Source organism: Crotalus tigris, unplaced genomic scaffold (assembly GCF_016545835.1).
Source record: "Crotalus tigris isolate CLP2741 ecotype Arizona unplaced genomic scaffold, ASM1654583v1 scf7180000018278.843604, whole genome shotgun sequence".
Classification (NCBI taxonomy): Eukaryota; Metazoa; Chordata; class Lepidosauria; order Squamata; family Viperidae; genus Crotalus; species Crotalus tigris.
In genome coordinates, this window is record NW_024096920.1 from 652,875 (window position 1) to 676,822 (window position 23,948).

The 23,948-nt window shown below is 41.0% G+C and overlaps 1 protein-coding gene across 3 annotated transcripts in view; it reads right to left on the reverse strand.

The window, feature by feature from the left end:
• The window catches only part of DAZAP1 (DAZ associated protein 1), a 71,189-nt gene that overhangs the window by 6,508 nt on the left and 40,733 nt on the right, over positions 1-23,948 (reverse strand). For 2 of the 3 annotated variants that reach the window (XM_039349497.1, XM_039349498.1), the window contains exons 6-11: positions 18,643-18,691; positions 13,692-13,774; positions 9,314-9,467; positions 8,265-8,294; positions 5,430-5,570; positions 4,090-4,272 (exon numbers count right to left, since the gene is read on the reverse strand). In XM_039349497.1, the coding sequence (XP_039205431.1) occupies positions 4,090-4,272; positions 5,430-5,570; positions 8,265-8,294; positions 9,314-9,467; positions 13,692-13,774; positions 18,643-18,691 (640 nt within the window). The remainder of the gene's footprint in view (positions 1-4,089; positions 4,273-5,429; positions 5,571-8,264; positions 8,295-9,313; positions 9,468-13,691; positions 13,775-18,642; positions 18,692-23,948) is intronic. The other variant, XM_039349499.1, reaches the window with a different exon arrangement.

A 23,948-nucleotide genomic window follows, 5' to 3' on the forward strand; every position in this document is an offset into this window, starting at 1 on the left:
AGGTGGCAAGGAAGACTTACCCATAATGCAAGCTTAGCATCACTCTTGCATTTGAGATTTGTGCTGAAAGGTCTAGTGCCAGAGTCTTTTTTTTAGCCATTAACTACAGACCCCCCCCCCACTACTGCAAGTATCTTAGAACAGCTGTGTATTTTAAATGATAACATGCAAAACAGGAAGAAAAAAAACCCCTTGGTTATATTGCTTAAGTATCTGTGAGACATATACATGAAAAAGAACTTTGTAAAAACAGTATTATTTAGTCTTAAATGCGTAACTTTTACTGAGCTGTTAAGTTCGGTAGTGGTCTTATCGAGTTCTGGATATATATATTTCATAGAATACTTTGCTATACTGAGATCTATAATTTTTTTTTGGGTTGGAGGAAGTATACCAGAGTTATATTAAAGAATATAATGAGACTCATAATCTCTCTATGTTTCTCCCTGTCTTTCATTCTCTCAGGTTCCTCTCTTGAAAAATTAAGTGACTTAATCGGAGGATAAGATTTTATGCAAAACTCAGGTCAAAATATTAAGAAAGTATTCCACATAAGTTATAAAAGGGGTGGCTGTGTGTTAATATGAACTTGTTAGAATATGACAAATATCAGCTCCCTTAGTCTTGACTTTTTTAAATTCTGTCCTCTTAAATTTAATTCTGGCAAGGATGACCTAAGGATTATGCAACGTAACTTGAGATATTAAGTGTGGTTATCAAAACTATTCAGTTAGCATCTGCCCCTCAACGATATTCCTTGAGTGTCACTCAATGGTTCCCAACCTTACTGGCTCCATGGACTGGTGGGGGGAGGGGGTGATTTCATGCGTGCCACCTAGATCCTGTGAATGTGCACTTAGGTCCTATGCAGGCACAAATGAAGCTTTGTGCACTCGCCCTCTGCTTGGGTAGACCGGTTACCAACAGCCTGTGGACCACTGCTGGTCCACAGACCGAGGGTTAGGGACCCCTGATGTAACTGAAAAACACTAGATAATTTCCCTAATATAAGAATCTGCCCAGTAGAATATTTAAGGAGTGTATATTTTTACTGCTTTGATCTGACATAAAAGTAGATGTCAAAATAGGAATTCCACATGCACCATCTGTTATGTGCAGACAATTTCAAATTTCAATAAGGCACTTCCAGACAATGCTCAAATGAAGAATGCTTCCTTCCTTCATCTTTTCTTTTTTTTCATTCCAAACATTCATTCATCTTTGCCTCCCTCTACTCAAAGTCAAAAGATTTTTAAGCCATCTGATAAAAGAAAAATCTCTTCAAACAGCACAATAACACTCTTTTAACTTTAATAGCTATCATTAAAATTAGAACAAAAGATGAAGATATTAATGAATATAAGCATCCAAAAGCAAATGGAAATGATGGGGAAAATGATGGTTTTAAGATTGAGAAAAAATTGAAAAACTTGGCTATCGTTATGACTAATCTGAAATTTATGTTATATCAGAATTATGTTACGAGATGGAGTAAAATTAAGAAGGACATATTAAGGTGGAAGAAATTGTCACTGGAGTGAATATTTTGCTAAGGATGATTTTTTCCCCCAAAGTATATCTATTTAAACAAAGGCAGAAAGATATTTTTAAATTTGTATGGCAAGAGGAGAAAAATGGATTAAATATGAAATACTACTTCAGGATGCAAAGGACTGGGATTGCCTGATTCGAAATTTTATTTCGCACCCTACAACTTAGTTTAGGTGAAAGAGTAGGTTTTGCTGAGAAATAAAAGAATTTTAGAATTGGAAGAGCATTACCGGAGGTTTGGATGACATGGTTTTCTATGTTATGGTAAAGTTAAAGGAGATTTTAAGACTCCTTATACTAGAAATGCCATATTGAGGAATATGGAAATAACATTCAGGAAGAATGCTTAAGGAAGAAAAAAAAAAGAAGAAAATGACAATTATTGCAGGAGTTTTCTTGATTTCCCCCAGAAACCTAAAAATGGGGAGCACCGTGTCTTTCAATTGTGTCATCAAGGCAAAGAAAGAAAAACTGGTTCATCAAGAAAATGAGCTCTGGAGGATCTGCGTGTGTAAAACTGCAAGACTATATAGCGGGGGGGGGGGGGGGGAATGGAATTACATTCAGGGCTGGATTAGTTCAACTGTAACTAGCTGACCTATGGAGATACAGTGATGAATATTTCACAGCCAGCTAATAAAAGCTTTACAGATAGTCCTCAAGTTACGACTATTTGTTCAGCGACCGTTTGAAATTATAACGGCACTAAAGGAATGGTTGTTATGACAGGACCTCTGCGTTTCAATCGTCCAAGCACTCCTGCACTTACATGATTGCAATCTAGACACCTGGCAACCAGATTGTATTTACAAACAGCTGTAGCACCCCATGATCACAGGATCACTGTTTGCGACCCTTTCTGGTCTCCCCAGAAAGTCAATGGGGACACTGGCAGAGAAGTTCACCAAGACAATGGGGTAAGTCTTCCCCACACATGCACCCTTCCTCAGCCCTTCTGCGGTTGCCCCTGGTACTTTTGCACTCCTGAACACTTGAGGGGTCTATGACAATTTGCCATGGCCAACTTGTCAAGGGACAACACGCCGAAGGACAAGAGTTACACTAATATCAAAGAAATGATGGAATTGAATCATTCAAGGAAGGATACAAAAGAAGGAACAAAATGAAATGTGAATGACAAAAATTGAAATATTTTTTAAAATCATTTTAAATAATTAAATTGAATTATGGAATTGTTCTGCGGTGAGTTGTCCCAAAGTGAGTTGGCCGAAGCAAGTTGGCCATGAAGAGTTGACTGTGGAGAGTTGTCCCATTCTGCTCCCCAAGCTTTGCTGTACCTACCTTGTAACCCACTGCCCCTCCTTCCCTCTTCCATGCACCCTCACCATACCTCACACATCCCTGTGCACCCTCACTTTATGTACCCCCTGACAACTCTTCCCAACTCAGCATCTATTTACCTGCCTACAAGCCACCTGGGACTTGCAAATTCCTGCTGGCTTCTCCACTGACTTGGTTGTGAGAAACCATCAGGAAATTGCCTCACCTGACAACTGTGGGATTCAGTTAATGATGGCAACTGGGACTGCAGGGATTGCTGTTGCTAAGTGACTGCACTTTATGACTGCATTGCTTAGCAACAGAAATTCTGGTCCCAAATGCTGTCGTAAATCGAGGACTATGTGTATCTTGCTTCTAACATAGCCTTAGCCTTTATTATAAAATAATCTCTGCTAGATGGGTGGATTTTTTTTTTCGTAAGTAGATGGAATCCCTGCAATCCCAGAAGGAAGTCGGCCTGGTTCTAAGAAGGCAAGAGAAGAATCTTTATGGAATATCTGTTAAAATATTAGGACTTGTTAGAATTAATCAACTAAAAAACAGTGCTCAGGTTACTAAACAAGAATATTAATTCAAAATATAACATCTATAGCTTCATCCAGTTTTGACTGTTGAACATTGCAAGTATCTTCCTGAAAAGATTGTGTATTCGTGTATACAAAATACAATTTTGCAGCTAAACATTTCCATAAACAATTATATACTTATGCACTGTACAACTTATTTTTTCCAAACTCAATTTCTTGCTGATGATTTTTAAAGTACCCCTTAGGCCAGCCAGGAAAGATGGAACTTGTTACTTAAGAGACAAATTCACATTGGCCTAGATTCAAAACCACTGCCGCTGGACCTGCGCAGGAGGTTGGACTAGAAGACCTCCAAGGTCCCTTCCAACTCTGTTATTCTGCCACCGTACTAGACCACTATTCCTCAAGGCAGCAACAATAGCTACAACTTTAAATCGCAAATATTATTCTCTACTAGTCCCAGAGATCATTTACCTTGACAAACGATGATGCTAAAGTTTCTAAAGCTGGCCAACTTTCAAAATTGGCATATCACAGTGACAAAAGGTATATGGAGATCCTTTGCCAACGTGACGCACATACAGCCCCCTAATTCTATTTTCCAGCAATATTACTACAAACAAAATGAAAGGTAGCAGAAAGAAAGACAAGCAGCAGCGAAAAGCTGGGGCCTGGAGGAAGAGCCCCAGCTCTTGTAACAGTCACTTACCAAACTGGGTATAGGGGAAATCTGGTTGGGCAGCTGGAGGCTTGTTCATGTCCTGAGTTGGCTGAGATGGTGGGGGAGGCGGAGGGAAAGCGAGTGGTGTTGCCCCAGGGGTGGCAGGCGGTGGAGGAACACCGGCAGGAGCAAACTGCTCAGGTGGAGGAGGTGGGGCACCATACCCAAAGCCTAAAGAGAGGAACAGAAACCAGGTACGTTTTTACCGTAAAGCTCACGTTAAAAGTTCTCCACTTTTACTGACTTGAAGTAAATGCCAGGGAAACAAAGGGAAATGCCATCTGGCAATATATATATATATATATATAGAAAGACACCAACCCTCATATTAAAATCACGGATTTTTTTTTTCTGTAATTCCTTGCATCAAGGTGGAATCAGGGCGACTGAATGGAGCTGAGAGTTTACTGGCAGGATGCCCTTCCTGACGCCTACACAGAGTTCACAGCAAATATTTTATTTTTGGGCTCAGAGATATATATATATATATCTGTTGCTACCTAGAATTGAACTCACAGCTTCCTGATTGTGAGGTGACAGCTCCACCTCTAGGCTATGACACTGCTCATCAAATTAAAATCAAGAAATAAAGCTAGGAAAAGAATGTTTGATAGAATTTGCAGTGAGTGGACATAGAATCAGTCTAAAACCAGTGATGGTGAACCTTTTAGAGACCGAGTGCCCCAAAACCGCCCCCCACTCGTCCACGTTCCACCGTGCCCACTGGGTCACCCACCATTTTCATGGCCCACCACAGATCACTTGACGCGACGCGGTGCAAGGGCGGAGTCCCCACTGCCCGGCTATCATGTCCTTGGCTGTGCTGCTTTGCGTGAGCCATGCCCCAGGGCAACTCTCCTCCGGGAGGCTGCTGGTGAGGAGGGGGCCGTGGGAGGAGGCAGGGCTGGGGCGACAGTGTGTGTGCCCACAGAGAAGACTCCGAGTGCCACCTCTAGCACACGTGCCATAGGTTCGCCACCACTGGTCTAAAACATGAAGCCTTAGGCTCAAGTCCAAGCCTGGTTCAATTCAATTCAATCAATCAATCAATCAATCAATCAATCAATCAATCAGAATAGAGCTGGAAGGGACCTTGGAGGTCTTCTAATCCAGCCCCCTGCTCAAGCAGGAGCCCCTATATTATTTCAGACAAGTGACTGCCCAGTCTCTTCTTAAAAACCTCGAGTGATGAAATACCCACAACGTCTGCATACTCTCAGCCTATCCTACCTCACAATTAGGGGTGTGCCAAATATGTGCCATGAGCTCTTTTTTAAAAGCTGGGATTAAAAATGTCACACACAAGTATAGCTGGAAGCAGTACTTACTGAAAGGTGGAGGGGTGCCATAGCTCTGTGCGAAACCCTGTGGGGGTGGGAATCCTCCTGGAGGTGTCGAAACAATGTACGAGGTAAAAGGCGGCGGTGGAGGTGGCGCTCCTCTACCTGGTGGAGGGGGACCATACCCACCTGGAGCCAGTAAGAAGTGTGTTGAGAAAATCAAAGGCATTTAACAGATGAGCCAACCCCAACAAAAAGGGTGTTCCCAATCTATTGCACTAGGCATCATATTTCTCCAAAACCTGGAGGCGCTAAAGTCAAGAGGAACTGTGGAATTAGGCATTTGAACTACTGAGACTGTGGAAAGAATCCATTTTAAATCATTTTCTGACATGAATAACTAGCTTCTGCATGAAGATTTCTTTCTTAGGAATTGGTTCTGCAGCACTTGCATTCTAGTACAAGGGTCCCCAACCCCAGGTCCGTGGATTGGTACCGGGCTGCGGCATGCCAGCAACCGGTCTGCACAAACAAGCAAAGCCTCATCTGTGGGATGCAGGCAGCACACAAAACCACACACTCTCTGGTCTGTGGAAAAACCTTTCTCCACAGAACAGGTCCCTGGTGCCCAAAAGATTGGGGACCTCTGTTCTAGTACATTTTAGTATTTAAAATGGTCTCTCTCCAACTGCCATTTCTTACATTCAAACTGAAGAAACCAGACACTCAAATGTTTGGTGTTTTTCAATACCGAAGAAGCCAGAATGATCTACTGTGGGGAGAAATCTCTTCTGGCTTTTTGGTATCCAGGAGTTCAATGGGCACCAGGTATTCTCACAAAATATTTCATGAGGACCCCAATTCTCTTCTGTAGCTTTAATCACAGTTGATTACATGCAGTTCAGCTCTTTGAAAACAGGTAACAGGTCACTCTGATACCTCAAAGGTAACTGCAGTCAAAAATTTGTAGTCTGGTAAAAGATCATTCCAATGATTTCCAGAACATTCCAAATGCCAGATCACCAAATGGTCCGCCACACTCCTTTTTAAACTATTTTTTTAAAAAGCAACCTTAGATAAAGAATGCCTCCATTTTTAAAAACTGCCACAGATACAATTCTATTTGCTTTGAAAATGGAGAAAAAAAATGTGTGAAGGTCATATCCAACTTCAGGTTGGAAACAGGGCTCGCCAGAACAAAAGGCAATTCTTAATTATTCAATTCTTAATTATTTTACCCCGCTAATCTACCATCAAGCTCATATGAACTGGTCTGTTATACTAAGATTAAAAATACAGAAATTAGTTAAGCCTAAAATCAGCAATAAACATAAATAACAATAACACAGCAGTCTATCCATTATGTGTCAAGACAAATCATACACCAAATGGCCAGTTAAGCAATATTTATTTATCTTGCCTTTATTATTATTTTTTATAAATACCTCAAGGTGGCAAACATACCTAGTGCTCTTTCTTCCTCCTGTTATCCCCACAGCAACCACCCTGTGAGGTGTGTTGGGCTGAGAGAGTGCCTGGCCCAAAGTCACCCAGCCAACTTTCATGCCTAAAGCGGGACTAGAACTCACAGTCTCTTGGCTTCTAGCCTAGAGCCTTAACCACTAGACCAAACTGGCTCTCATGGTCTTGATGCCTTGTGAAATAGCTACAGGAAGGGTGCAAGGTGTAGCTCCGAAAGCAGCTTGATCCAAAGCAGCTTGATCTAAAGCTTGGGAATTGCTACAGAGGAGGAGTATCAATATCATATCTTGGTATTATATCCCCCTGATTTAATGCAGGGACGGGGCCCTAAACTTTCCCATCCCACATGCACACCTGGGCTAGGGCAGATTCCGCTTCCTCCGGCAGGCATCTAGCGGCCACGCCATGCGGGGCTTTGCAGCCATGCAGCAATTTGTATCAGAGATGTAGTGGTAACCAAAGGGAGCAACTGGAGCAGAGGAATTCTATTGCAGTAGGGACTCGCACCTGCTAGCATCCTGGCCACTGAATTTTGTACCAATGGTAGTTTCCAGGTCATTTTCAAAGGCAGCCCCATGTAGAGCGCATTCCAGTAATCTAATTATGTGGAGATGAATTACAGCCTACACATGGAGAATCTGCAACTGGAGATTTTATTTCTAAGTACAAAATATATCAGTGCACCAACCCCGTGCATAAGGAAACCGGGGTAAGATTAGTCTCTATTATCCCGTTTCTTTCTCCATACATGGAACAACTTCTATGCAGGGCTACTGTGATGTTTAAGCTGTTTTTCACAGGGCCATACTCAATTCTATCTTCTTTTTTTGATATTTGAAGAACAGCCTCTTTGTGCACAAACAGACCGTGTGGGGAAAAAAAGGACTAGTCCAGGGGTAGGCAACCTTGGCTCTTTTATGACTCGTGGACTTCAACTCCCAGAATTCCTGAGCCAGCTATGCTGAGGGGAAAGGGAGAGGTTTCCAAGCTGGCTATGCTGGCTCAGGAATTCTGGGAGTTGAAGTCCATGAGTCATAAAAGAGCCAAAGTTGCCTACCCCTGGACTAGGCCACCTAGGAAAGGGTGATTGATTACCTGTCTCCTCCAGATCTTCCCAGTATCTGACAAATGATTAAATGTACACACATACAAACACACTCACGCAAGCTTTGATTATCTATGAGAAGTTCTAAGGTACAATGATTGTCTCCCAGCTCAAGAAACTTATGAATTCTTGTTCAAAGGGCCCAAATGCTTCAAAACAACAGATTCAAAAAGATCATTGGAGAACAAAGGCAAAAAATGCACACAGAGTTAAGATTTTGCTAAAACTCCGAACCTGAATAATTACAATTTCAATACTGACTATGCACATTTTTAAAACTCTCAGAACATACTTACCAAGTGCTTGTCCAGCTGGTACCCACATACCTGAGGCAGACGGAGGAGAAGTAGGAAAAGACATGACACACACACACACACACACACAACAAGAACAAGTTACCACAACTGTTTCATCAATTCATTAAACTTTATCATTCTGCAAAGTTTAACACTCTCTATTAGGAAAGTTACTAATATTACACACAATTACACTGAAGATGTTTGGACATCAAAGTGGTGAAAATGTTACAGGAATCCAAGATGCAGCCTTAATGGAGATGCCCAAAACTAAGAAGTCCACAATGGAGTAATGAAACTGGATTTGGATAAAAATGGGATTTAAGCTTCCCACCTCGTGCAAAATTTAAAGAGAGAGACTCTATTTTATAGGCTGATGTCCATTTTCAGAAAGTAAGATTTAATTTCCTTGGAACAAATGAAAAGGCAGAGCTTGGTAGGGTCTCACACCAGCGGCATAAGTTTTCCAATACACATAGTTCTCAACATGGGAGTTTGCCCACTACAGTTGTATGCTGTGATGGTCATAATGTGGGTCAGTCACATGACCAATCTAATTTTATAACATTTTATGCAACAGTCATTAAGCAAACCAATGATTAAGCAAAATGATTTTCAGCAAAACTCTCACAAATGTGACCTTAGAATGCTGCAAACTGTAAATGTGGCTGTGTTGTTGGGCACCTGAAGTTCAGTCATGTGACCCTGGAGTGGGCCCCACTGTACGAATTTCAGATCCGGGCCACAAGTCTCCATTTTCTGATCTGTTGTGAATTCAAATGCTTGCTAAGTGATTAGACATAAATCAAGGACTTTCTATACTCCGTAAGGAATCTGTGCTGCCCACCAGTATCACAGAAGTCTTGCATTATAGCATAATCAAGTGGTACAAGAAACCATATATATAATCCTGACAGGAACGTCAAGATTGTTATTCAGGGCCTGGCCTCAAGTAAGCCTGATCCTGATTTGAGTGAACCCACAAATGGGCCTAGGTCAAGGCAGACTGAAGTCATTAAGCATCCCCAAACCAAATGGAAAACTGGTACCTTGAGGTCCGTATCCTTGTTGCCAGGTAGGTGGGGGCTGTCCTGCCCAGCCATTGGCAGCACTTGGCATGATCCGGCTTCCCCATTGGCTGGTGCCTGTTGGCCCTGGAGTCTGGCTCTTACTATCACGAGGTTCGGCCCGCTTCACCTCCACCTAAACAAAGGGGACAAATGTTCAGACCTAGGAGGCAGAAAGACAGCTTGCCCCCCTTTACCCATCACACACACCCTTATCTTTTACACTTTAAAACTTTATCTTAGCATGTTATGACTTATTGCTAAGTACTTAAAAGTATTGCAAGCTTATATTTTAAGGCTGCTAATTTAAATCAATGTTTCTCAGGTACAATGGATAACAAGAGTAAGCCATTCTTAACTTCATACAGTGCTAGGATAAATTATGCCTATTCGTGATTTCTCTTCTGTTTACTTTCATTTTAAAGCAGCAGTACCATCTCCTCAGTGGGCTTTCACTCTCCATATGTAAATCTTGATAGTAAGATAGGCCAAAAACGGTTGTTATAAACAAGGGTGAAGAGAACATTATGGAGGAGGTACTAAGGCTTTAGCCAGGCCTTGGGGAGGGATTGTTCTGGACAATGTTGAAAAAAAGAAGTTAAATTGATAGCTAAGATCTATCGCAATTAAATTGCTGTTCAGTTTTGGTCATACCTGAGAAACACACATGGTATTCATTTTGTCTGTTGGTTTCAAATCCTTTTTATCTTAAGATTTTTTTTTATTATTATTATTATTTAAAAGTCTAATGGAAGATAGAGACTTACCTTCCCCAGGCTAACGCTTAAAGAACCTCAATTAACTCAAACAATGTCAGAAGGAATGGATGTGATAAGAGAACCTTACATTACATCTAACAAAAAAAGTAAACAAACATGCAGGTAATAAAAAATGGACAGTTGAGTCAATAAGAAGCAAAACCTTCATACTGTGTTCAGTCATGGGAAAAACATTCTTTGCAAAGAAGGGGAGGAAAGACCAAAAGGAAGGTACCCCGTGTGCGGTGGGGCCTTAAAAATGGGCTTGGCCTATGTAAAATAAAATGACTTCCTTGCTGAATGCAAAGGTCCTGAAGAATTGTCTGGGGTTAATCCAAACACACTCAACAAAGCTAATTGCAAGATTTAATGGGAGGAATTTAGCTCTGCATCAATGAGTGAACCTGAAAACAGAGCAGGCTTAAGAGTCCTGGTTCTCTCTAGCTACATTTCAAGCATTTTTACTTTCAAAGAGTTTAGGTAAATGGGCACAGGGCCTTCCTTAAAGCTAAGTGGGCCTTATTGTGGGGAGACAGTCAAGAATCCATCACATTCTCTTGTGAATTAACCTGGCCCATGAACGGCAGAATTAAAATAAAACCATGTCTAGTGTTCTAGACTGTGCTTCTTCTATGCTGAGCAGATCAATCCTGCCTTCAAATGCCCTGAATCTTCCCATGGTTTAATATTCCAAAAACAGATTGGTTACCATCTGTATAAGAAGGTGGGGCAGGGTACTGGCTTTCACGAGTTTTCAACTTAGAACAGTTCACTTAGTGACTGTTCAAAATTACAACAGCAGTGAAAAAAAGTGACTTAGGACCATTTTTCACATTTACAACTGTTGTAGCATCCCCATGGTCACGTGATCAAAATTCAGACACTTGGTAACTGACTCATATGATGGTTGTGATCAACATTTGCGACCCTCTCACAAACAGAGGGAAAACCAGATTCACTTAACAAGCATATTACTAATTTAGCAGTTGCAGTGATTCACTTAACAACTGTGGCAAGAAAGATTGTAAAATAGAGCAAAATTCACTTAACTGTCTTGCTTAGCAACAGGAGTTTTGGGCTCAATTGTGGTCGTAAGTCGACGACTACCTGTAGATGGCTTATTATTCTAAAAAAATTTCCCAGTAAGATTTTAGGACATTTGAAGTCCTGCAGTTTCCCCAATAATGTTTCAAGGCTGAGGAAAATAGGGTGGGATTTCTCAAGAAGTCAGCAATTTGCATTTCGCTAGCCAACAAAAACCTTGACATCTGAACTTTATTTTGCTTTGTTTAGCATGCACTCTTAAATCTCTGTCCCTGCGCTTTGGTCTGGTCCACTTGAGATTTTGTCTCCAGTTTGTAAGGATGCTTCTCCAGGAGGGACCACGAAGGATGCCACTTTTGAAACTGGTCCAGGAGGCCCTGGAGGTTTGCCTGAGCTGCTCTGACATTTTGAAGAGTTGTCCTACTGAAGAGGTCCCAAACCTTTTGGGCAGCAGGGACCAGTGCCATGAAGAAAGGTTTTTCCCACTGACCAGAGGCTGGTGGTGGTTTTGAATACTGTCTGCATCCCGAGGATGGAGCTTTGCTTGTTTGTGCGGCCCGCTTGCTGACATGCTGCGGACCGGTGCCGGTCCACGGACCGGGGGGGGGGTTGGGGACCCCTGCTCTACTGGCTTCACCGGACCAGTGTTAGCAACTCCTGGATTTAATTAGCACCAAACCAAAGAAGTAGTAGTTCCAGGTCTTGCTTAGGAATAAACTTCACTAATTGTTTAAATGGCATCGATTGCTCGTGCATTAGCGAGCATATCCTAGAATACGCTTCCAGGGTCCAGAAAAATTTCATGGGTTTTGACAAGAAATAATTTAAACTTGAAAAAAAAAATCATCCAATAGCTGTAAAACACAAACCAGAATGCATCAAGAGGATAGGATACCCTGCTTTTCAATAAGGAAATATTTTCCGAAAAGCTATTCCAGTTGAAGGCTTTGTCGTTTGGGTGACACAATCCAGCAAAACGGCAAGCGCTTCATATATTTATCACTGCAACCTATGTGCTGCTGCTTCATTTCTGGAGACTTTGAGCAGCTTATAATTTATGTTTGGTATAAGGGCCTTCGATGTTCCCTTTTCAGCAGACTTTTCCTACAAAGCTCAAAGCTGCACTCTTGTACTTCTTAGTTACTCTTCCTTTGGCTTGGTTCCTAAAGCGAAGCCATGCTCAAAGGCGAGTTCCTTCAATCAGAGTGAGAAGGCAGAAACCTTTTCACCCTTCAAACCTCTTAGAAGTGCTGACAACACAGTATGAAGATAACAACAATCAAAAGGTCACTTAACTGCATTGTGGTTAAAAAGTACTATTAAAAGAATATGTGGATTCATTTCAAAGCCCCACAGTAAGTGACCCATTTTTTTTTTTTAAATTTCAACCATTCCTTCACGATGCTCTGTCAGTTGGTTGCTTAAGTTTAGTCCCCCTTCCTCTTCCCCACCCCTGAATCCCTCCACCCCAAGTTTGAATGTGAAGCAAAGAACACACATCTGAAGGAATAGTAATGGGAAGCTGAGCCTTTGGCAACATAGAGATTTCACTGCCGTTTCAAACAGAAAATAAAGGTTGACTTCCATTCCCTTTTTTGTACTCTGTAGTTTTCAAGGTACAAAATATGTGTGAACAGTAATGACGGTACAACTTAGAATTTAGACAAGCAAGCGCAATGGCCTCCAACATATTAGGACTCCAAAACTAGTGCATTCTGTAACTCAATAGAATGCTCTTACCTATTAAAATAAAAGTTTACAGACACATAGCTTTTCTCACGTCAATTTATTCAAAGTGTTTACCTCAAACAGACAAAGCATGTCTGTTTTTCAGTATTTCCTTCCTATTCTGTACTTGGGAATGAAGAATATGTAACCCTAAGCCCTGCGTGATATGAGGGGTCTTTGATGCTCTCCGAGCTTGGTTGTTTTCTTGCAGACGTTTCATTGCTCAAACTAGGTAACCTGCCAGCACTGATGAGGTTACCTAGTTTGAGCAATGAAACGTCTGCAAGAAAACAACCAAGCTCAGAGAGCACCAAAGACCCCCCCCCCAATTTCAATACTGAGCTACAAATATTCTCCTTTATTGGCATTGCATGGTATGATGGGCAAGCTGGGTCAGATCAAATGAGGTAATTTCAATTCAATAAGCCATTTAGCTGCATATTTGGCTTGTTCTCTCTCACACACAGCTTGATATGAACCCTGGAAATCCCGTGTGAAGATGCAAGAGAAAAGCGAATCAGTAGATAGAACTTTTTTTCTGACCCATAAACCCTGGTTTATTGGACGCTTGAACTCAAATATTAGCTTTTATGGAAGTTGGTCTGCCATGATTCTTCTTAAACAAAACATTCCAAAAGAATCTATAGGCAGCTGAAGCACACAAAATGAAGTAGCTTATAAAATGAGTTTCTGAATGTGGTTTTACCCAAATTATTATTATTTTTTTAATCCCCTCTACTCTGCCACCCAGTTTCCATTCGCCAGCCAAATTGCTAGTTGCCTCAAGACTCAGCTTTGTCTTAAGGTAAAATAAAACTACAACTACACACTTTTTTGCCCATGATGTCGTGAAAATGCATGTTGACAGCCTGGTCCACTGATTGTTCGTCCTCGAAAGTAATAAATCCAAAACCTAGCCAACGACGAAGAGTGAATCAAGGTAGCAGGGTGTTGTGACACAAAACAGGATGATGAACAGTATTAGGGGCGGACCAAGGGTTCAAACCAGGGCTTCAGGTGGGCTTGGGCTGCGGGGAGCTCAGTGCTAGCTTGCAATTACCAGACCATCTTGGATCAGGGGAATAAAGTGGTTAGCTCAGCATTCCATGCAAAATTTACTGAGGCAGAAAACATGGCTTAGTGCCCACAAACACCCCCCCTTTTTTTTTTTGCCCTACTAACAAATGCTGAAAAAAAAAATCCAACTTAGTTCTGTGCAGAACACCTGCATCAAGTTACTAAGGCCAAGTCAATTCATAAAACCTCCATTACACGATATTCATAATTTTGTTTAAATGCCATCTGGCAAATCTGGAAAGCCACTGAGCAATAGCATAAAAGTGAAAACGAGAGGATGGTACTGGGCAAAAACATTTTGGGACAGGTTGTCTTATTGGTTCCCTCCCTCCTCCCCGAAACCTGAGATTTCCCCCTTGGTTTCATTTTGCTTTGCAGCTAGTGCTGACAGCAGCCATTTATTGCTCTAAAGCGTTCAACAGAAAAACAGATACAGTCTCTGTAACAGTTAGTGTCTCTCTAAGCTTATCCAACGTGGTTGGGTAAGCTCGCAGAGCCTTATTGTAGAGATTTATACTTAATAAGACACAAAGATACAGGCCAAGATCGGTCGCAGCAGGTCAAAATTCTGCTGCCAGCAACAAGAGCAAGACACAAATTAAGAAATAAATGGGATTTGGGGAGGTGGAGGAGGCAACTTTTAAAGCATCTCCTGCAGGCAAGTGTTTGCATTGTGGCCAAATGGGAGCTGAGCCAGTGACGTACGTGCGAGCCTTTAAAGAGCAAGGAATTGTTTTAAAAGCCAAAATAGGAGTCTGGGAGGTATTTTTTAAAAAAAAAACTGCAAAAAGGGGCTTTTCTGCATCCCAATGACACACAATATAAAAGATTTAAATATATTGATTTTAAACATAGAATAGTGTGTTGTTTTCCTGGCTTGGGGTTAGGTGAAAAGAAAAAGGCCTTGGAACCAAACTAAGAAAAAACAGGACTGCAGCAGCAGGAGAGAAAGACACAGCAACGCCTGAAGAACTGGAGCCAGACTTGATGACTGTGTTTATGGGATGGTCAAAAGTAGAGATGGCACTTGGGTGCTTTGGGCAGAGATGTCATCATAGACAAGTTTGCGAAGTGAAGGGGAACAACCTCCAGAACCAAATAGAGTAAACAGAGGCTGGATGAACAAATGGTGCACTGCACTGCACTTCATATTCAGAGCGAGGTAAAGAGAGATGCGCTCCTTGAAAATACCTTTAGAAATTGGAAAGAAGAATATTGATGAAATGATCTGAAGATGATAGGATTCTGAACCTGATTGTGAAGATTTAAATACATTAAGAGAGGTGGAGTTGGACTCTGACCAAGAGCAAAATGGATAAAAAAAAAAAAGGAACACTGAGAATATATGCCTTAATTTCTTTCCTGGAAGTTTTTATTGATTCTTCATAGCAAAGTCTAGGGCAGGGGTAGGCAACCTTGGCTCTTTTATGACTCGTGGACTTCAACTCCCAGAATTCCTGAGCCAGCCATACTGAGGGGAAATTGAGAGGTTTCCAAGCTGAGCCATGCCAGCTTAGGAATTCTGGGAGTTGAAGTCCACGAGTCATAAAAGAGCCAAGGTTGCCTACCCCTGGTCTAGGGGGAAAGAGAAAAAGGAACAAAGGCATTTTTTTTCTCACATCCTAAAAACAATCTGTTCCCAAGATTAGAGTCCAAGAAGAATATAGCATCCTTCAAATTGTTGCGAGACCCATATAGGCAAAGTCATGCCAACCAGATGTTTTGGTCGTTAAGAACCTAAATATTTGATCGCAACTTGTTATCTTGGTAACAGCATAGGGGAATTCTAACTGGAGGGCACCAGGTTGCCTGTCCATGCTATAATCAGCCAGGTACTTCAATGGAGAGATATTCTCTGCCTCTTTTCAATTTGGTCCAACTGTCCAATGATGACACTTGAGGCAAGGAAAGTCCATCTGGTTCCTCAACAGCTCAGATGAGATGGAGATGATGGGTCCAGTCAATGTATGCATGCTCTTTGAATACCCAGAACCAAATTGCACATTTCTCTGAGAGAGGAGATTAAAAAAGAGAGAGCGGAATTCTGCAAGATACAAGGTCTGTAAAGCCAACTCCAAGTTGATGTAATTCAAAGGAGATTAGGCTTTTTAGCTTGATTGACAACTGTGTTTAGGCATAATTAAATTTCTTTTAACTACGGTATATGCAATTCTCACACTGATTAAAAAAAACTTCAATATGCTGGGTAAATTATCTATATTCTCTCTAATAACACAATTAACCTGGCTATTTTTTCAGCTTGATTATTCAGATTTTGGAAACAAAATCTCATGTAAAGACATATTAAATGTCAGGTTCATAAAACTGATTTATGAGGGTGACAATGCTGTATTCCAGGACTAGAGAGCCATTCTTATTTTGAGATGACTTTATTGCTTCAAGCAACTTAGCTGTTCACCCACAGGTCTTGCAACCAGACTTAGTGCAACCCAATTGGGAAGGTTATTAGTCTTGGAGAAGAATTGTGTTTTAAGCATTACAGCTCGGACTTGAACCCACTGGCTGATTTCGCTAATGAACAAACGCATAATTAAAAGCAAGAGGGCATGTAAGATTCAGACAACTGTTGAAAAAAAAAAACAAGAAACATAGGATCTTTTTAAAATAGGCTTAAGAGTTTTACTTGGAAATAAAGAAGTTCTCCTAGCAATCTTATAGGCAGCCTTTGTGGGTTATCATAGTGCCAAATATATTCGTTTTACTGGCCTGCTGTCTGATTTTGCTGATCACACTTATTTAAAGGAGAAGAGGCATAAGACCATAATGGGAACAGTAAGTACAGGTAGAAGCAGGTACTGTAAGCTACATGCTCAAAGGAGTTTGCTTGTACCTGGAATGTAAGATTGAACTATTGAACTGTAGATGAACATTGAAGAACTAGCTGAACACTGAACAAAGTAAGCCAAGTTGCAAAGGCAGCATTTTAGTGGCCCTACCCCTCTTTGGCAATCCTCAAGAGGTTACAATATTGTGCCCACACGGAGAGCTGCTGTCAAGTGGACCAATTTCCTCCAGCTCAAAGTCTTTTGGAGGAGCAGCACATTTGGCAATGTAGGTTTGCAGCTTAGAAAAGGGAAAGAACGGACGATTAGACAGCAGGTGTTTTATAAAGGGCTTTATAGGTCAATTAAAAGTATTTCTGTGATAGTATGTGGGCAGGTCAAGACTTTCAGGGCCATCCATCAGAAATACGTTAGGTTTACATTTTATTTACTGAATATGGGGTGGACTGATGCAAAAGATAACAAGATCCTTTGCTCATGTGCCTTGCTTCCAAGATTCCTATGTCGGGGTTTTGTTTTGTTTTTGCAATGGGGGAACAAAATGACGGACTGGATAGGCAGAATTCCTATAGTTGATTTCTTCTACTAGCTTAAGTATGTAAGTACACACAGAGGTATGTACATAAAGATGCTGCTCTTTGCTGTGTCGGTGAATTTTTCTGTTGAAATAGTGCAAAGCTGTCACAAAACAAATTAGAGCAACTGCCCCTCGTAGCTCCTCCCACACCATATAGTAAAAACTTTTATTTACACTCCATTAAAGACAAAGCCCGGTCCCTCCTCCGTTTGTGGAAATGGCCTGTACCTCTGTGATAATCTATCACCTAGAGAGAAGAAATCTAAAGAGATATTAATCAAAAATCAGTTTACAGAGAGAGAGAAAAGAGAGGGAAAGAAAGAACTTAATGTTTACTGTACTTTTACTATGAAACACTTATATATGTCACTAAAGATGTGTCTAAATTAAAGATAAAACTAATACTTAACACTTAATAAATATGAAGTGAAGAATTTATATATTATATATATATATATATATGTATTTCTTTAAATAACAGAAACAAGAAGGAGAAGTGGAAAGTCCAGATGGCAAACTATTTTCCAGCATGTTTCACATGCTATTGTGTGGTTGAAATGCAACTCACACTGATGATGTTTTAAAAGTATTGCTTCTTAAAAAAAAAAAATTACTGAAAGTTGACTAGTGGGATGAACAGCTGGGGAACACAACGGCCACTTTCTGCTGGGACCAAAAACGAATTAGGTTAAGTGGCTCAGGTCTGCCAAACTAAGGAAGTTGCTTTTTCCAACATACAAGCGGCATCATAAAATTAAAAGTTGCCACATTTATTCCCATCCACAGAATGTTTCAAGCAACAAATGGCTTTTGGCTCCAAATTTCAGCTGTAGCCACTTAAAGAAAAGAAAATGTGAGAAATGTAGCAAGCATAACATCTGTTCCAGTCTGGCACCTCACAATAATTCCTGTCCTAAAACCAAAAATAGGCCCTTGGTTCTAATGGTGCCTACTTTTAAAGGTGGAAAAATCAAAGGTATCCAGTTACTCCGTCTCATGGCTTTGTGCTCAGTTATTTGAAAGGAGCCGATCAACACAGGTGCCATGCCTTTGTTAAGGAAAACACCTTTTCAGACTGGTATAAGTGAACAACATGGCAATGTGGTATCTGACTTCAAAAAACATAATACAGGATGAAATAGCATGAAAAGCCTCTGTGAAAGTCTGCTCAGTGAAATAAATTCCCGAGGCAGCTTGCAAAAGACATATATACATATATGAGCACACATGTCCATACATATATATGTGGATGTTGTGTAAGTTTGCCATCTGACACAGGAAGAGGATAAAGAAATTTCAAAGGTTAACTAGATTCTTCTTTACCTCGGGGTCGCTGTTTCTCTGCGTCATAGATCATTACCACTTCGGTAACCTGAAAAAGATAAAAAAAAGGAAAATTCTACTAATGATTTTATTAGAGGAATGTAATTTTTATCAGACGAACCTTTATCAGCAGGATGAAGTGAAATAAAAAAAATATATAACTGAACCTTTCCTGTGGGATCCTTGGTGCTCTCCGAGTTTGCTTCCTTGCAGACGTTTCATGACCAAACTAGGTGATATCATCAGCGCTGATGCAGGGCAGTGTCGCACTGATGATGTCACCTAGTTTGGTCACAAAATGTCGGCAGGAAAATAACCAAGCTCTGAGGGCACCAAGGGCCCCACGGTTCAACTTTAAGCTACAAATATTATCTTCTATCCTGAACTTTTGCTATGTGGCTAACTGTGGATAAACCTCCACAAATCAGGCTCCTTTCTTCAAATGGGGCTTTGATATGGAGGAACTTTTCAGGGCTTGCTTCCTTGTGCATTAACAAAACACAATACAGATTGCCCAGCCTGGCTACTTTGGTCAGTACCTTGGCTTCAGAGGAACTCCTGCCAATATAGGTCAAAGACACAAATACATAGTAGTATCGTGGGTATATTAAGAAGACTTTGATTGGCGAAATCCACAATCTTCCCACTGCTGCCTCCAAACATAGTATACTAGCACTGGAGCTGCCATTATAACTTCTTCCCAACAGGAAGAAAATCGAAAGGAAACAAACTTCCTCCGGCATTATGTCTTATAGACTTGAGGCCAGTCTCTTTGCATTTGAATCTTCTCACTTTAACAGTAGGAGTATGCAGCCATTACTATTATTACTGGCACTGAATAATTACGAATAATCAGTCATTTAAATACCAACAGGACAAGGCAAGGCCCGTCTTGAGAATCCGGGACATGATCTACAACTCTGAGCCCTCTGAAAGCATTCAACAGATGTGGCCATGGTTAATTGTGCTGAAGCATCAGAAAAACATCTTATTAAAAAAGGAAGAAAAGCAGGTAGCTCTGGGGAATGAGGACTGATGCCTTAATCAGACGAACAAACAAGGAACACTGGGTAAAGTATACTTTGCAATATGTCTTTGTAATTATTTTAAACAGGTAATTCAACTCCCTAAGGTGACAGAGCCTGTGAGCCTAAGTAGCTGTCACGCAATAACTATCTTTACTCACCTTTGATTTGCTCATGTATTCAAGAGGCAATTTAGAGACTGCTACAGTGTGATGGAAGGCAGGAAAAAATACAGAGCTCCTGATTAGACTTTCTTCTACCTGGAGACAGCGTGCTTCCCTCAACTTTCAACCCCATTTCCCAAGCAACCCCTCTTTCTTTCACACCCTATAAAAGAAGCTGAACAATGTGTGGAAGAGCCATCACTGTGTCCCAACTTTATACTTGAGGTTTTTCTGTGATTCTTTAAATCAGAAAAAAAGAGGTAGGGTTAATCTGTAAACACTAGAGGGATATTTTTCCCCTAATTAGAAAGAAAACAAAGAGCTTCTCATATATAGAGGCTCTTTTGTTGAGCACCAAGAAGCTACTTTACACCAGAGGAGGTTGAGCCTATGCTGCTGGAAGAACAGCAGAGCAAAAGATCATTGGAAAGAAGGGAACATATTGACCATTCAAGGGCTTTTAAGGAACATTTGTCCTAAAAGCTGCAAATTTCTCCCTAGGGAGGCCTTTTCGACCCAAAGGACAACTACATAATGAAAAGGAATATGCGGGGTGAGGTTTTAGTGTTAATTTGAAGACTGTTTAGTTGCCTAGGTTCAAATTACCAAATGGAAATCCTATTGTGAATTAATTCCCTTTTGGGGCCTATCCAATTATGCCTTGACAACTGTCCTCTCCCAAAAGGAATGTCAAGTTTCTGATCCAGCTGGTCAGTTATAAACACCTCTTGATCCCCTTTATTTGTACTTTGCCTTTTCTGTGAGTTCAAGACAAATTTACCTAAGGTCTACCCTAATTTTACATCTACTGTGTTTCCCTGAAAATAAGTCCGGGGCTTATAGTAATTTTTGCTCCAAAAGACGCATTAGGGCTTATTTTACGGTTAGGTCTTATTTTCGGGGAAATACGGTACTAAATGCATCTGTCTGGCTGACAATCTTAACTGGGGCTTCTTTTTGGGGTGGGGCTTATATGACGAGCATCCTGAAAAAATCATACCAGGGCTTATTTTCCGGTTGGGTCTTAATTTTCGGGGAAACGCGGTAGTATCAATTTACTGTACTTGGTGTGAAGCGGGTTAGGCAGAGAAAGAAAATAAATGGATTGAAGTTATTCAAGAAGTTCCACAATCAAGTGCATATCTGAATCTAGGTCTCTCCAAGCTCAGCACCCTAACCACTATACTACACTGGCTGTTTGCCTATGGAGATTCTCAGTCATTCAGGTCATGGTTGTCCCAAAGGTGCATTTTCAAAAGGCAACTGGACTTTCTTCGTTTTCCTTGAAGACGTTTCACTTCTCATCCAAGAAGCTTCTTCAGTTCTTCAGAACTGAAGAAGCTTCTTGGATGAGAAGTGAAATGTCTTCAAAGAAAACAAAGAAAGTCCAGTTGTCTTTTGAAAAAGCACTTTTGGCACACTGGCTGCTTTATTTTGCAAACTGTTGAAAGCTCTTAGACATATCACATAAAGCTTAGTGAAATAACTCAATCCATATCTGCCAGGGTTCTCTAGAACAGAGGTCCCCAACCTTTTGGGCACCAGGGACCAGTTTCATGGAGAAAGGTTTTTCCACAGACCACCATCCCACAGATGGGGCTTTGCTTGTTCGTGCGGCCAGATTGCCGGCCTGCTACCGGTCCGCGGACCGCGGGTTGTGGACCCCTGCTCTAGAAAGCGTTCAAAAGCTTAACCCCTCTTAAAAGTAGTTAAGCTTACTACAAATAAAAATAAGTATAGTTCCAGGTTGGCAAGATGTAAATGGTCCTCTTGCCATATAAACTATTTTAAAGTACAGCTACATGAGACAGCTGTATTTACCCACTGTATTCCACTAGCCCTTTTCCATATTGCACTGGCTCCCTGTTTATTTTCAAGAAAGTTATCCAATAAACCTACACTGCTAATTTCTTTCACATTATCTTTTTAAAAATGTACCAGTAATATTGTATAGCAAGAGTTTAGGAATAGTTCTGCATTTTAGGCTCCATATGTAATTCCGAAGAGGGGAAAATTTTAGTGCTTCTCTAATGTATCACTATTCACCTTCCATCCCTCAGGGTGAAGCTGCGTGTATTTTGGGGAGAGAATTAATTTGGAGATTTTATCACCTCAAATTATGAAAATAAAAGTATCTCTTAAAGAGGAAATAGAAAACATGATGATAGCCCTAGTTTCATCAAACATTTTTCTCTGTCAGTCATATAAAAATTTAGTTCTCTAAAATGCTGGAGTACTTGCTATTCTGGACTTCATTGCTGACATGCCCTAACAGTAGCTTCACATTGTGGAATAAGCCATGCTTGAACTACAGTTTAACATGATGTCATGAATAGGATGCGATTACCATGGTTCAGACATGTTAAGCAAAATATAATAAGCCACCTAATGGCTGACAATGGCATAGTGTGCAAACCAGGCCTCTCATTAAGTGAAGCTTTTTGATAAGAAGTCAAGCTATAGAAAATTTTACAGTGCATGTACTGGTAATCTTTTTATCTTTACTTGCCATCATGGTTTTGATAGGCTTTGTTGATTTAATAGAATCCTATAACGAAAGCTAATAGGCATAATTTAGCAGAAATAGTAGATAGTAGAGCCAAGGTGGCGCAGCAGTTAGAGTGCAGTACTGCAGGCCACTTTAGCTGACTGTGTTCAGCAGGTCAGCGGTTCAAATCTCACCGGCTCAAGGTTGACTCAGCCTTCCATCCTTCTGGGGTAGGTAAAATGAGGACCCAGATGGTTGGGGGCTATGTAAATATATATATACATTGCTTATTGGTGTACACCGCTTAGGGAGTGTTTGCACTTAAAGCGGTATATAAGTCTCATAAATAAATAAATAAATAAATTAGCACTGGGGGACTGGAGTGGAGACGTAAGACAGCATTTAGAGATTGTGACTCCTCTCATACTATTTTATATTAACATATAAAACCTGGTTTCCTTCAGAGTTTTGGACTGTATCCCACACCATTCCCAAATGTTATTGCCAATTATGATGGATTATGGGAACTAGGGCCCATAATATTTAAAGGTATTTAGACTAGAAAAGGCTGCTGCATAACAAGGATCTTACAAATAAAATGATAAATTGCATTTGTTTATGTAATGAAGTATGTTTACTTACCTATTATGGGAAGAGGAGAAAGAAAATTAAAGGGTAGTGGTGAGCTCAGGAGGAAAGTAATATAACCCAGTGCAAAGTGTGTGAATATTTAATGAAAACTGAACTATCTTGTCAAAGAGGCAATGAAAAAGTTGTCTGGGGTGGGAGATCTGAGTTGGTATTTTGTTAGTCCGTCCTGCTTATGCAAAAAGGCCTGAAACCCTGAGTATTAACACCCAGGATCAAGAATAGACTATCATATTACAATACAATACGATACAATTCAATAGGCAACATCGCCTTATATTCCTATTATAAATTCCTAATCTACTATCTTTCAAATAGGTTGACATTAAAACATCCGCCATCCCTAAACACTAGGGCATGGGTGTCAAACTCAATTTCATTGAGGGCTGCATCAGCATTGCGGTTGCCCTTGGGGGGCTGGGTGGGTGCAGCCTACTGGGTGGGCGTGGATGGAGTAGGTGTGGCCTACTGGGTGGGCATGGCCAGCTCTACATCGTTCGCGTCAAGGGTGACTGTGGGGGTCTGGCAGGAGTGGGACAGATCTGAGGGTCTCTGGCAGAAGGGAGTGGGACTGGGGCAAGTGCCAAGACATGGTCCATTTCTTCATTCCTCACAAAGGGTGACACCTCCCCGGCATGCACCCAGGGGGTGGGGCCAATGCTGCAGGGGCTGATTCCTCGCTGCTTCCAGACAGCCTTGTGGAGCTAAGACTGAATGCGTTTCAGCATAGATGGCCACCACAAAATTGTACATTGGCTCCCAGCCAGTCTGGGCCAAGGCAGCAGGGGCCGTTCTCTCACTGTTTCCAGGATGGCTTCACGGGCCACATGAAACCACTTCACGGGCCGCATCTGGCCCCCGGGCCTTGTGTTTGACAAGTCTGCACTAAGGTATTGGGACTCAAACTTGGCTAAAATGCCAAAATCAAATCATATGAAAACAAAACAAATGATCTGCAAAAGATCCAAGGCAACAATTGCA